A 14,084-nucleotide genomic window follows, 5' to 3' on the forward strand; every position below is an offset into this window, starting at 1 on the left:
TAGAATAGTCTTATGGACTCTGTGGGAGAGGGAGAGGGTGGGAAGATTTGGGAGAATGGCATTGAAACATGTGAAATGTCATGTATGAAACGAGATGCCAGTCCAGGTTCAATGCACGATGCTGGATGCTTGGGGCTGGTGCACTGGGACGACCCAGAGGGATGGTATGGGGAGGGAGGAGGGAGGAGGGTTCAGGATGGGGAACACATGAGAAATAAAGGAATAAAAAATTTAAAAAAAAAAAAGTAAAAAGAATTAAGATATACAAAACATGGAAAATGATGAAATCCCCTAAAAGATGATGCACTGTCTTTAAAAAATATATTATCCTGCAGTTTTCCTATCATAGTGCCCAAAGTACTGCTTTCATTTTCAAGAAGGAATAAAATAAGACTTGAAGGGACTATCTTTATGGTTTGCTTCAAGATTTCATACAAGTTGAGAATTTAGAATTTTTCATTTTCCATTCATAGTGGCAAATAAAAGGAAATTGATAGAGGAAGATGTTTCCAAGTTATTAGATGAATCAGAGGATAAATGGAAAGAGGCAGGTAGCAGCACTCTTAAACTCTGTTAATGATGGCAAAATTGGTCAGGTTATGAGCTTTCAGAGGAATATATTGTAGACGAATCTTCTCAAAACTCAATAATCGATAAATGACCAACATATTCTTAAGGACACAAAAGAAATGTGGTATTTTCATCTAGTTAGTCATTTGACAGGAAAAATGTCACTATGCAATGTTTTGTGACAAGAACTTGGACCATCTTGTTTTGCCAAAATGATGTATGATGATACTCTTTAATATTTTTTATTGTTTGTGTGTCAATGTTTGAGTTGAGGTTTACTATGTTAAAATTCTTGTGAACACTTCAAATAAAGTTTTTTTTTCTTATTAAAAAAAAAAATCCAAAAAAAAAAAAAAAAGAAGACCAATAAGGCATCATATTTATCCCTATTGTCTCTTATTCTCACCCAAATTTTGCTTTGAAAAATCGCTCTGAGGAATCGAGCTAAGTTGTAGTAAATTGATACATAGTAATATCATTCTTTAAAGTTATAAGAAAAGCATCATTACTTCCCCCCATGATTTTCTTACACATGTGGTTAAAAAAAAGAATGGTAAAAGTTAGGGGGTGGGGAAAGACTTTTATTTTCTGGCAACATATATGGATTTACACATGAGAAATATCTTTTTTTGTGGGATAAAAATCACCATCTATTTTATCTTAGAATTCATATCCCTGGTTCAAGAAAATGGTGTCAGAAATACTAAAAGTGTGTCCCTTGTTCAGAGCCCTTATAATTTATTTAAAGGATGAGGATTTCTATGGTGTGGAAGAAATTATATGTTTGCTGGTGGGCCTACTGACAGAGGGTGTTTCAGAACATAATAACTGCCATCACAAGGCTTCCACTTATTAAGGGGCCAAGTGTACTCCTAGTCTGTGCTTCACATGGGGCAAAAATTTTCCAGGCAGAGTCCACTTTCTAAAAGTGAGAACACTTGCTTAAAATGCTTACCCTAAGTTCCATTATCCATCTTTAGCTAAAATACAGCAGAAAATCCAATCTTTAATGTTTAACCAAATAACAATTTAAGTGTTAGCAACCTCATTCTAGGTCTTCAATTCAATGATCTGCTCATAAAGTAGTCACTTCATATTTTTAACGTAGCTTCAGAATAAAACCTAAAAATATAATACACTTCAATTTAAAAATAAGACTTGATAGTTGACACAAATGCACAGTATCAAGAAAAAAAAAAAACCAGTGGTTCCTTTTATTTTAATTTCTAACTATGATTCTGGCAATGTTCAGTTGTTATGATCTTGTTGTTCTATATTTGAGGTGAAAAGAAAAATATGTTACTGGAAAAGAAGATAAAATGAAGACTGACAACTGAAAGAAATTTGACCTAATTATTCATGCTTAATATGTTGTACATTTATAACTAAAGCATTTCAGATATTATGTCAATGCAATAACTTGCAAAAAGATTATGACAGTAATAAGCACTTGTAGAATTTGATCACTTTTCAAAATGATATGGTCCCTTAAAATGATAAATTTAGTGCTTAATAGTGAAAAATACAAATTTTCCACTTATGTGTCTTAAATATTCACTAATTCAGTAATTAAACATTTATGAAACATAAGTCTAAAAATTATTAAGACAAATATTTAAAACAGAGGTAAGAACTAAACAAAGCCAGAAAGCCATTCTAATCTTTGAATTTAGATTCTCAAGTTCCCAAAAATAAGGTCAACTTCACTAGGGAAAACTCATACCCATATAACCCATCTATTATATCAAACAGATAGGTAGACAGCATTCTCTGAAATGTGAGGAAATACTCGATGTGCCAAGGCAAATGGAATCCTCCTGAGTCTACTACACCGTTCATTTTATAGCAACCATCACTGATCATAGCATCATCAGCCATTGTGTCAAAGGTTATATAAGTTGTAGTCTGGTCCAGGCAGAAGGACAGGGACATCTTATTCCATTGTTTATAAATAAACAATTCCCATTTACGTTTATTCAACAACACAACAGTAAAAATATTAAAAGGATGAGGAGTAGAGAGTTACTGAAGGTCTTTATGAATAGAAAAACATGAAGACAACAGGGAATGCATGAACCCTACAAACCAATCCCAAGGCATTGTTTTCTTTATTACCTTTCACTGTGGTGATCCAAAGATTGCCTCTTTCATTCAGCCAAGAACCTCTGTACACATGTCAAGCCATGTTTGCAACTCACAGCCAATCAATCGATAATCCAAAGCTCAACAATCACACACAAGACAAGACCTCAGACCTCCCAACAGAGATGCCATAGATCCTGGAGACATGCTCTGGCATCCGTCTGTTTGAGAGACTGTTAAAAATTTTTCTGCAGAATGCTGAAACAGAACACAGTCTCATTCTCTGAAATGTAATAGCTTCACTCAGTCTGTGAAAGAAATCTGGCTAAACCCACAAAAACATGTAAAAATGATTATAACTGGAATCATAATATATTGACTGCATTTCAGAAAGGAAATCTTTAATATTTGTCATTTCATTTACTAAAGTAGAATGATTCTTTTTTGCAGACTTGTGACAGAGCTCTTGGCTGCCTGGAAGAAAGGGACACACACTCACATAGAGCAAGAATTGCGTGATGCCTTACGGAACATGTTCAGTACCCTCAGTCTCTTCTGTAAATATGCATGATTTATACAGTTCTCAGAATGCTATATGAGAGACTACATACAGACCAGAAGCACAGTGCCCTCTGGTGCGCATATAACATAAAATAAAATATTTATATAACAGGAACTACACAGATACAGACACCAATACAAAATGAAATGTTGCTTCTGCATGCATGCTAAACCAATCACTGGGAATTGTAAACTTCTATCATGAAAAAACAAACCAAACCGATAACCTTCATAAAATGTTCTTTATGGTATAGATCAATGCAATCTAACCCATTCAGGCAACCACTTGGATACCCCTCTACTTAATGGATTCACTGCACTTGTGGGAAGCAAGCAGTCTGACAGATTTAATGTATGACTCCTTTTGTGTAACTTATTTAGATTCAAGCTTAGAAGAGCAGTGAAAGTTAAAGGCCATATATCTCAATCTATTCCTTTTTCTTGGCCCTTGCTCCCAGATCCTATTTATGTGCATTTCCTTTTTATCCCATGGCCATTTCCTCCAGCTTCTGAATGTGCAATTACCTTGCAGGTAAAAAATGATGAGGTGACTCAACTTCTCAGTGATTCGTAGAAGATACCATCTCCATTTAAGCTAAAAAAGGTAACAAAGCATGGTACAAGGTAGAAAGGAAATGCCATTCAAGAAATTCTGATTTAAAATTTTGAGTATTTAAAGCGATAAACCCAGCCTCACAGTGAATTGAAATTTAGTCTAGAATTTGGGAGCGGTACACAAATGGTCACCATTATCCAGTTTTTCTGGAAGAAGTTACATCGACAAGAAATGCTTTGCAATAACCAGAAAACCTTACCGTGGTGAATGGCAAATAATAACCCTTCATATAAACCCTTTTCCATCTGAAACTTGCCCTTAGAGCAACTTACTTATCCACCACCTTCAAGGAAGACATCTCTGCCATTGCTTTCCCTTTGCTTCATACCTGTATATCTTGTATCTTGTGCTAAATCCCTGCCGGCTTCTGTCCACAAAATCTGTGTATTCCTGTGAACGATGGAAGGGTCCCTTATCAGAGAGGAGCCAGTCGAAGGGGCTTGTGGCATGCTGATCCGAAACAGCAGCAACCGCTAAAACCCAGCAATGAAGACTCAGTGCTATCCACTCCCATGGAGCCATCAGAGAGAACAATTCAGCACCAGCTCTGCTTCGCCATATCATGCTTCCACTGGGGACTTAGAGCCTTCATTCTCTTAGCTTTCCCTCAACACCTAGACAAAATACACAGGCAATTAGTTAGCCCCTGGGAGGTTCTTTTCTAGCAGTTAAGGTGCTGAGGTGGAAAATCCTTTTTAAAAAGTCTAATACCATTGTCTTAAATTAGATGATAGCAAAAGTCAATCGTAAGCAGTACACCAAAATGATTTTTTTCCAGAGCTCTTTCATACTTAGGTTGCTTCTCTATTTGTTTGAAAATAAGTCACTGAGTTCCAGCAAACCTTGTCAGGGCAACATCATACAGTGGATCACTAAAGCCCACTGTGAGCAATGATCATCAGAAATTTTCACTCATAATTACTTTTTCAGCAAAAATGTTTTATGACACTGAACAGTTTCAAAAGAAACACTTGATATGTTTATTTAATAAGTTATGTTATAAATTTTAACACTACATGTATTTTATCCTTTACTTCTTTTAGAGATAGGCTTTAAATTAATTAAAATTATACAGGTAGTTATTTCCATAATAAAGATAAACTAAGACGGAATGGAACTGTGGGTCTTAGAATACATAAATAATTTTGTGTGTGTGTTTATGCATCTGCCATTTATCTAGCTCTATATTTAGATAGATGGATGGGTGTGAAGGTGGGTAGGAGTGGGGGTAAGCATGTTTATTCAGATATTTTCCCATTATTCTGATAGGGAAAAACTTTCCTGATTAAACAGAATCATAATTAAATAATTTCTAGGACTCTGAAAGATTTAAATGTGCATTTGTGTGTTATTCAAAAGATAAATAGGCATATTAATAAAATTCATATACACACACAAAAAGATGCATATTATATATGAACTATGAAAATACATACACTAATTTTATAGGCATTCAAAACTAAAGTAACAAGAGGCACCATCCCAGTGTGATTCAGTGTAATGACTTTACACAAAACAACTGATACGATATCTATAGGTTATGCAAAATATTCTACAAATATCTGAATTCAATTTTACTTTCCATCTCACAAAACCTTTTCAATATTATTATTTATAGCACAGAAAACTCTGCAGTAAATAAATTCTGTCTAGCAAGAAAGTTTGATTGTGAGCATTTTTGGTCAGTAAAATCTGTTTTAGGGAGCAATCAAAATGCACAGTATTAAGTAAAACATTTTAACTATGATGGTTGCCATATTTCTTTGGTGTTAGGTTAAACTGATTGATAAGCTTAATTTGCTTTTAGTTATAAACCTTTAAGTCATAACATAATCCTAAACTATTTCAATATGAAAGATATACAGCAATTTTGCAACTAAAACGTGTCTCAAAACAATGATATGATATGATTGACCTAGGTCATCAGATTCAGTTTCACCCTCTATACAATTATAAGGTCCAATATCCATACACTATCTAATTCACCCCAGTATTATGAGTTGTTCCTGTGGTGAATTTTAAATGTGAGGACTAAAAAATGACCTCATCTGTAAGCAATGTGGGACACCTTACAACTGACAATATTTTAAAAATGATTTATCATAAGAAAGGACAATATCATATAATAAAATGATTTTGGAATAGGAGTTAAAAGACCCTGAATCCCCATTAATTATTTGTAGAAACATAACATTGTCAAATGATTCAGGTCATAACTGACGGAGAAAATACATTTTTCTTCCATATTGGTTTTATGTGGAAGCTATACCATTTACCTTAAAAACAATATATTTCATTTTTATTCATAAACTAAGGATTATTATTATGCATAATGGTAAGGTATAACACATCAATGACTAACAAATATTTCTTATCTTTGCGAAACAAATTTTATTTTCTTGATCAAATATATTCAAATAAACAACACAATCATTGCTACCAAAAAGTTGTATTTTCTTACCTAAAGTATCTAGAATAGTAGCATGTAGTAAGGACATTAGGAGTGTTTTAAAGCATATTTTACACTGGTACAAAATCATATAATTATATACCATCAAATTAAATCCAACTCTTTAACGTCAAGTACATGATTTTGTTAAGATACAGCATGTTATTAACATAAATGTAGGATATGATTGACCCAGATGGCACTTAAGGTACTATCCTAAAATTCTGTAATTTTTAGTATAATTACCCAGAACAACTGCTTTTAATATTTTCTTTACAAATAGGTTGAATATGTGTCAAGATCTTCATAATTCTTACTTGTAATATATAGAAAGCTGGAAAGATTTTTTTTTAATTGTGTACAGGGAAACTGCCTAAAAATGTTAGCATTAGATTTATTTGTGTTTCTTCAACTTCTGATATGTGTACATGTTTCCCTCTTCTCTTTAGAAATGAGTTTTTCTGACAAAACAGTTTATTAGCACATGGGAATAAGAATCCTGCCCAAATTTAAGTAATTTGGAGGATCTATAGAAATCATTATATTTTAAGGTCTTTGGTGGCTCAGCAGTACAGAATCCACCTGCCAATGCAGGAAACACAGGTTCAATCCCTGGTCAGAAAGATCCCCTGGAGAAGGAAATGGCAACCCACTACAGCATTCTTGCCCAGGAATCCCCATGGGCAGAGAAGCCTGGCTTGCTAGAGTCCATGAGGTCACAGAGTCGGACACAACTCAGCAACTAAACAACAGCAACAACAATGACCCAAGTACAATACCTAACAGTTCTGTTGAAGTCTTCTTTAAGAAATAACTTTGAAGAGTTACAAAATGAGAAGACAAGTAGAGTTAAAATACATTAACACATTATTATATTTAAGCTTTCAAAAATCCTTAGAACAAGTGACCATTAGGCTCCATATTCATGAACAAAAGGATATCATTTACCTGATTTTTCACAAAAGCAGGTAAATGCACATGTGAATTACCCTTGTACATGAGTACTAATTTTAAAATTATTACTGAATTGTCCTTATTATAATATGATAACTTTGTGAGCTATATTACCAGTGGCAAAAGTAATGAGTAGAATTCCTTTGAGGATATTTGGAAGTCACAAGTAAACAGCTAAACTCAGAGGTACTATTAGGAAAAGAAATCATGAAAGTGAAAATTATAAATAATTCATCAATTCCATTCCCTGGAGTGCAGGGATAGTACAAAATGATCTTAAGTTTACTATTCCTGAATAAATGCCTAGTGAGTGAAAGTTGCTCAGACGTGTCTGACACTTTGTGACCCCAGGGACTAGACAGTCCACGGAATTCTCCAGGCCAGAATACTGGAGTGGGTAGCCATTCCCTTTTCCAGGAGATCTTCCCAATTCAGGGATCGAATCCAGGTCTCCCATATTACAGGTGGATTCTTTACCAGCTGAGCCACCAGGGAAGCCCAGGCAGATTTCTGTTCTCTTTTTCTTGTTGTTTAGTCACTAAGTCATTCCCAACTTTTCTGCCACCCTATGGCATAAGTGCCTAAGAGAACAATTAAGGAAATAACAATGTCAATGCACAATACTTTACAGAACATGTAAGGGTATATTTTATGAATAATAAAAGAGATTTAGGGTAAAAAATGCATTAAAAGCAAAAACATGAATTTATATTAAAAAGTAGTATTGCTCTAGATTCCCTTTTCATAAAATAAAAGAAAGTAAGGCTATTGAAATATCATACTATTTAAAAATATATATTTAGTACATGGTCTACTTGTAACAAATTATTTCTCATAAAATAAAATTTAGTGAGAACATTATCGATTCACACATTATTATTACTTGTAAATACCTAATGGCCTTGAGAATCTACTCAGAAAAAAACACACTAAGACTATATTACATACTTAGTAATATATACCAATACATGTAATACATAATAAATACATAAAATATGATATATATATATACATTTTCTAGTATATTAAACTAGTCTTCCTCACTAACCCTCCATAATCTTATTCCAGGGTAGTAGTGCACAACTTTTACCTAAAATGTGACACCTTATGCGTATTTGAAATTCATAGAATACGGAAATGTGTAAAATAAAATATGTTCTATCATATGACAGGTGAATTTCTAATGTAACTGAAATTACAAAGATGAAAAGCAGATTACAAATCACTGATACAGACTTACTACCCTTTAGAATCATTAGTCAAATCATTGAGGGTCATCATGTAAACCATATTAATTCATTATCCAATATCTAGTTGGTATTCCAATGCTAATGATTCCTATTTATTAAAAAATTAACACTTCATGCTATATGATTGCTTTTACATCTGCATTTAGACCAATTTTTACTAAATGTCTAAAATATTTTCTGAGGGAATAAAATCCACTTGGGACCTTGTGAATGCAAGAAGTTTCATAAATAATTGTGTCAAAGATCTTTCTTTTTTTATTTTGAAAAATGTAAAATGCACAGAAAAGCTAAGAAACTAGTAAATACATATATCCTTCAACTAGATTAACCAATTGTTTATGTTTTACCACATATTCTAGTCAGTATTTCTCTCTTTTTCTATCTCAATCCCTTATAGATTGTTTTGTATGGAACAAAAATCGAAAGAAAATTGCCTAATTTGCCAAGGTCATAAGCCCATTCTTTAAATTTCTCAGTATGAGCAACTACTGCATTGCTCCACAAAGTAACTTCTTAACTTGCGTAATCACTAATATTACATTTGTAAATATACATATTTGAATCATCAAAATAAAGTCTCCAATTCCCAAAGTGATAGCATTCATTTAAAAAGCCACATTCTTCCAAATAATGAAATGTAATATATTATTCTATCAAATATAAACATTTATATTTATACATCAAATATTTTAAAAATATATCAGGTATACAAAGAATAATTATATTATAAAATAAGCATATTTGTATAAAATAGTTCCAAATTCTATTAGTATATAGCATACTATTATCTTGTATGCGTGTGTGCTGAGTCACTTCAGTTGTGTTTGACTCTTTGTGACCCTATGGACTATAGACTGCCAGCCTCCTCTGTCCATGGGCATCTCTGGGCAAGAATACTGGAGTGGGTTGCCATGTCCTCCTCCAGGGGATCTTTCCGACCAGTGATTGACCCTCATCTCTTATGTGTCTGAATTCGCAGATGGGTTCTCTACCACTAGGGCCACTTCCAAAGCCCCATTATTATCTTATCATATATTATATATTTTTATTATATATTGAAATAAACATTAGCTCTGAATGAAATAAATGTGAGCTCTAAATAACTATTAAATATAACATTGTATAAGTAAATAAGTGATGGAAAAGTTAAAACATATTATAACTGTAAATTTTTAATAGCATCTCCACATTTAGTCATTATTTATATTCCTACTTAATATAGAAAATAAGCATAAAAGAGTAACTCTTATCCATCATTTACAATGTACAAAACACTCTGATATGTTGTGAGATGGATGTAAACCCTAGTGGCCACGAAAAATACCACTTCTGTCCTCAGAAGTTCAGAATTCACTGAGGAATGCCGTATGTAAGGCAGGACGCACTGCCCCTAGTCATCTCTGTCAGAAACAGATACCTCTGTCAACTGAAAATCAACATTCTTCCATTTGTTTCTTATTCTGGTGCTTTATCTTACAAATGATATTTCCATTCACTCAGATCTACTTTTCCTTACCCTCCAGTTCCAGAGTTCTAAGAGCTCTTCCTCCTGTTGGGAGGGAAAGGTTGATGACCGAAACTACCTTCCTCTGCCAGGCACAGGGGTAACCACCAGCCTGAGCCTGTCTCTCAAAAGGAAAACACGGGCTGAAAACTAACCAGAAGAATTTCTGAGGGGCTGAAAGGACGGGCATTCCAGCCCACAGGAGGTCTCATAAAACTCACCCAGGAGAGTTCTTGGGAGGGGCTAAAAGGAGGAGGGAGGAGACCACAGGTCCTACTAACCTCCCAGAACCTGTATGAAGTACTAAAATAGCTTCATAAATGGTCATCCTAACACTGATGTGACTCTCTCCAATCTGTCTTTTTAACTGCAGAGCTATCTTACTAAAAACAAATAAATAAATAAATAAATTTGAGCTTGCACCACTTTTACTCCCACTCTGTAATCATGAGGTCTTTCCCGGTAATTAGGCAGTAAAGAATCCGCCTGCAATACAGAAGCCGCAAGAGACACAGATTGGATCCCTGGGTGGGAAAGATCCCCTGAAGGAGGGCAAGGCAACCCGCTCTAGGTTTCTGGAGAATCCCCATGGACAGAGGGCACAGACCACAGGGTCGCAATGATTTGGACACGACTGAGGCAACTTAGCACACACACACGCCTGTGATCATGATGTTGCCCTCTGGATAATATCCAAACTCTTAAGAAAATTTATAAAACTTCCTTCCTCGGCTTTCCTGGTGTCTCAGTGGTAAAGAATTCACCTGCCAGTGCAGGAGACAAGGGTTCGATCCCTGATTCGGGAAGATCTCACAAGCCTCTGAGCAACAAAGCCCACGCACCACAATTACTGAAGCTTGTGCGCCCTACAGCCTGGGCTCTGCGACAAGAAGCCACCGCAATGAAAAGCTCACAAATCACAACTAGAGAGCGGCCCCTACTCGCTGCAACTAGAGAAACCCATTGTGGCAACAAATATCAAGCACAGCCAAATAAATAATTTTTTTAAGTGTCTTCCCTTGTTTAACTTCATTCAAACCCCATGCCGTGTATATGCCACTACCATTATCAATCAAACATCAACTCTGTTCCAGCCATAATTTTATTCCACAAATTCTCCTCACTTTCTCCCTATCCTCAGCACCTTTGCTTACGCAGTTTATTTAACCTGAACCATGATTTCGACCTGGACCTCTTCACCTGCCGAAACCCAACCCTATCTCTGAGCTTCAGACTAGGCTGTGACTTCCTCCACAAGGCCTCTGCGTGACCCTTCTAGGTTAACTAGTCATAGTTTATGAAGCCATTACTTCACCTATTATAGCACATCGACACTGCATATTTATCTGTGTAATGTCTATTTGTCTGCATATCTCCCCTGCCCCCAATTAGACTTCATTTTAGGAGGACAATAATTGTTCCTAGTTTAATGGCAACTGAGTACAGTTAGCAAAGTGTCTGAAATAAAATTGTTTGATAAGTATTGTTTGAGTGAATGAATAAATGATGATTAATTAAGTACTAAATTGAGGTGTAATTAATGTGATACAGATGGCAAGGTTAAGAAAACTTCTTCAATGTGGGGGAAAAAAAAGAATGTTTTATGGAGGAGTTTGCAACTGACCTATGCCTCAGGATGGCACTGGCTTTGACAGTTGAGAAAAGAGAGAAATGGAGTTCTGAGGTCATAGTTTCTGTGTTCAAATCATAATCATAAATGACATGTTCAAGCAGTACCAAAGCAAAGCATTCTTAATGTTCAAAAATTGTTAAGAACAAGGATCTGAAAGCACCCTTATTAATTATTAGCTGTAGGTAGACATATAAGGTATTCTCATGATCACACACGCAATTGGGGAAAGCTAGGAAACTTTTCATTTATGTTCCATTATTCAAGGTTTCAAAAGATAGACCAAATGAATGAGAGCTCATGGGCAAAGTCAAACACAAATCCTCTTCCCACTAATGAGTGCAGTGTGTCACAGAGTATTGCAACTGCTGAATTTAAAGAATAATAATATAGATACAGCAGTGGAATGGGTTGGCGGCTTGCTTTGGAAGGTAGGGGATGGGGAGAGACTGATGATGAAAATGACATGCTATATTTAATTTCTTCACAACAAAATAAACATATATTAAGATCTTTCGATATGCCATGCATTTTACCAATATTTCCTCCTTTGCCTCCGAGAGGCACAGTGTGGCATGTTTTATTATCACCGTTTACTTATTTAGATGACTGAAGTTCAGGGCGAAAGAACATGCAGCAGTGCAAGGGTTCAAGCACTTCTCTTGAACTTAAACCGAAAACTGTGCTCTCTGTTAGACCACACCACAGCCAAATTAGAACTAATTGCATAGTGAAACTTATTTATTAGGATTTTCGTTGCCACTTAATGAAATGCTTTTGAACAAAATAAAATCTTTAAACGGACAATATAAATAATAAAAATAGAAAATAAAATGAAAATGGGATCCTTTTATCTCAGGCAATTATAAGCAAGTGATCTGAGTAACTACATATTATGAATTTTCATAATATAGGTTTTCATATGATGGCTTTTCAAAGCATGTCTGCTCCATATACTTTAATGTTTTCAATAAAGATTATAGCTTAATCAGCTAAATGTTACTCAGTTTAATATCTTTTAAGATGTACTACTATAAACTAAAAAACAAAAATCAGAAAACTAAGGTTTTCAGAGTGTATGTGTTATTTATTGTTAAAAGTATAATCATGGTCAGATTGATTTACTTTACCTATCTGATCTTCAGAGATATTACAAGATTAATGGTCTGATTACTCAATCTGATTATAAATTGTTTTATAGTATAGTATAACAACAACAAAAAAACACTATCCAACATACATAAAACAGAACTGGTGTCTCAAGATGGGAGACATAATGCCATTTCAGAGGAATGAGATGACTTTAATATTTTGTTGAAATGCAGCCAAAAATTTTTATATAAGGTCAGTTTTATTATGTTCTCAAACATACCAGATAAGGACAAGAATATGAGGATCATTTCAAACAAGTATTATTTGAAAGAACAATAGTGTGAAAACTCAAGACTACAGCTAAAAATATACATATATCTATATATTATAGTTACATTTAGCAAGGAAGATCCCTGGCTATAACAAAAATAATTTTAAAGGTATAGCGTTTCATGAACACCAATTAAACTCAAATATTAAATTTGACATATTCAAACATGCATGCATGATATGACACATCATCTTCCAATATGCATGTACATACAAATTACCAACTTTGAATGTTCATGAACTATATGTAGTACATAGTCAAATTTAATAAAAGAATGAGAGTATCATTATTCAGTGATTTATATCATCTCAATAATGATGCATTAATTTATGACTTTAATTCAATTATAGTTATGATCTATAATTTTAGTCTTCAAATGGCCTAAAATTGCTCTTCCTTAATCTAGACATTGTTTATTTAAAGGTATTGATTTTTAAAAATATTTATTTAGTGACAGACTTTATTTTGGGGGGCTCCAAAATCACTGCAGCCATGAAATAAAAAGACGCTTACTCCTTGGAAGAAAAGTTATGACCAACATAGACTGCATATTAAAAAGCAGAGACATTATTTTGTCAACAACAGTCCATCTATTCAAAGCTTTGGTTTTTCCAGTAGTCATGTATGGATAAAAGAGTTGGACTATAAAGTTGAGCACTGAAGAATTGATGCTTTTGAACTATGGTGTTGGAGAAGACTCTTGAGAGTCCCTTGGACAGCAAGGAGATCCAACCAGTCCATTCTAAAGGAAATCAGTCCTGAATATTCATTGGAAAGACTGATGCTAAAGCTGAAACTCCAATACTCTGGCCACCTGATGCGAAAAGCTGACTCATTAGAAAAGATCTTGATGCTGGGAATGATTGAAGGCAGGAGGAGAAGGGGACAACAGAGGATGAGATGGTTGGGTGGCATCGCCAACTCACTGGACATGGCTTTGCACAAGGTCTGGGAGTTGGACAGTCACAAGGTCACGGACAGGGAAGCCTGGCGTGCTGCAGTCCGTGGGGTTGCAAAGAGTCAGATATGACTGAGCAACTGAACC

General features: G+C 34.7%; 1 protein-coding gene across 2 annotated transcripts in view; it reads right to left on the reverse strand.

Annotated features, from left to right (window-relative positions):
- BRINP3 (bone morphogenetic protein/retinoic acid inducible neural-specific 3) overlaps nucleotides 1-14,084 on the reverse strand; it is a 497,054-nt gene that overhangs the window by 470,076 nt on the left and 12,894 nt on the right. For both annotated transcript variants that reach the window (XM_010853296.1, XM_010853297.1), the window contains exon 2: nucleotides 4,158-4,443. In XM_010853296.1, coding sequence (XP_010851598.1) covers nucleotides 4,158-4,393 — 236 coding nt within the window. In that variant the 5' untranslated portion in view covers nucleotides 4,394-4,443. The remainder of the gene's footprint in view (nucleotides 1-4,157; nucleotides 4,444-14,084) is intronic.

The sequence above is a fragment of the Bison bison genome, unplaced genomic scaffold (assembly GCF_000754665.1).
Source record: "Bison bison bison isolate TAMUID 2011002044 unplaced genomic scaffold, Bison_UMD1.0 scf7180017864325, whole genome shotgun sequence".
NCBI lineage: Eukaryota > Metazoa > Chordata > Mammalia > Artiodactyla > Bovidae > Bison > Bison bison.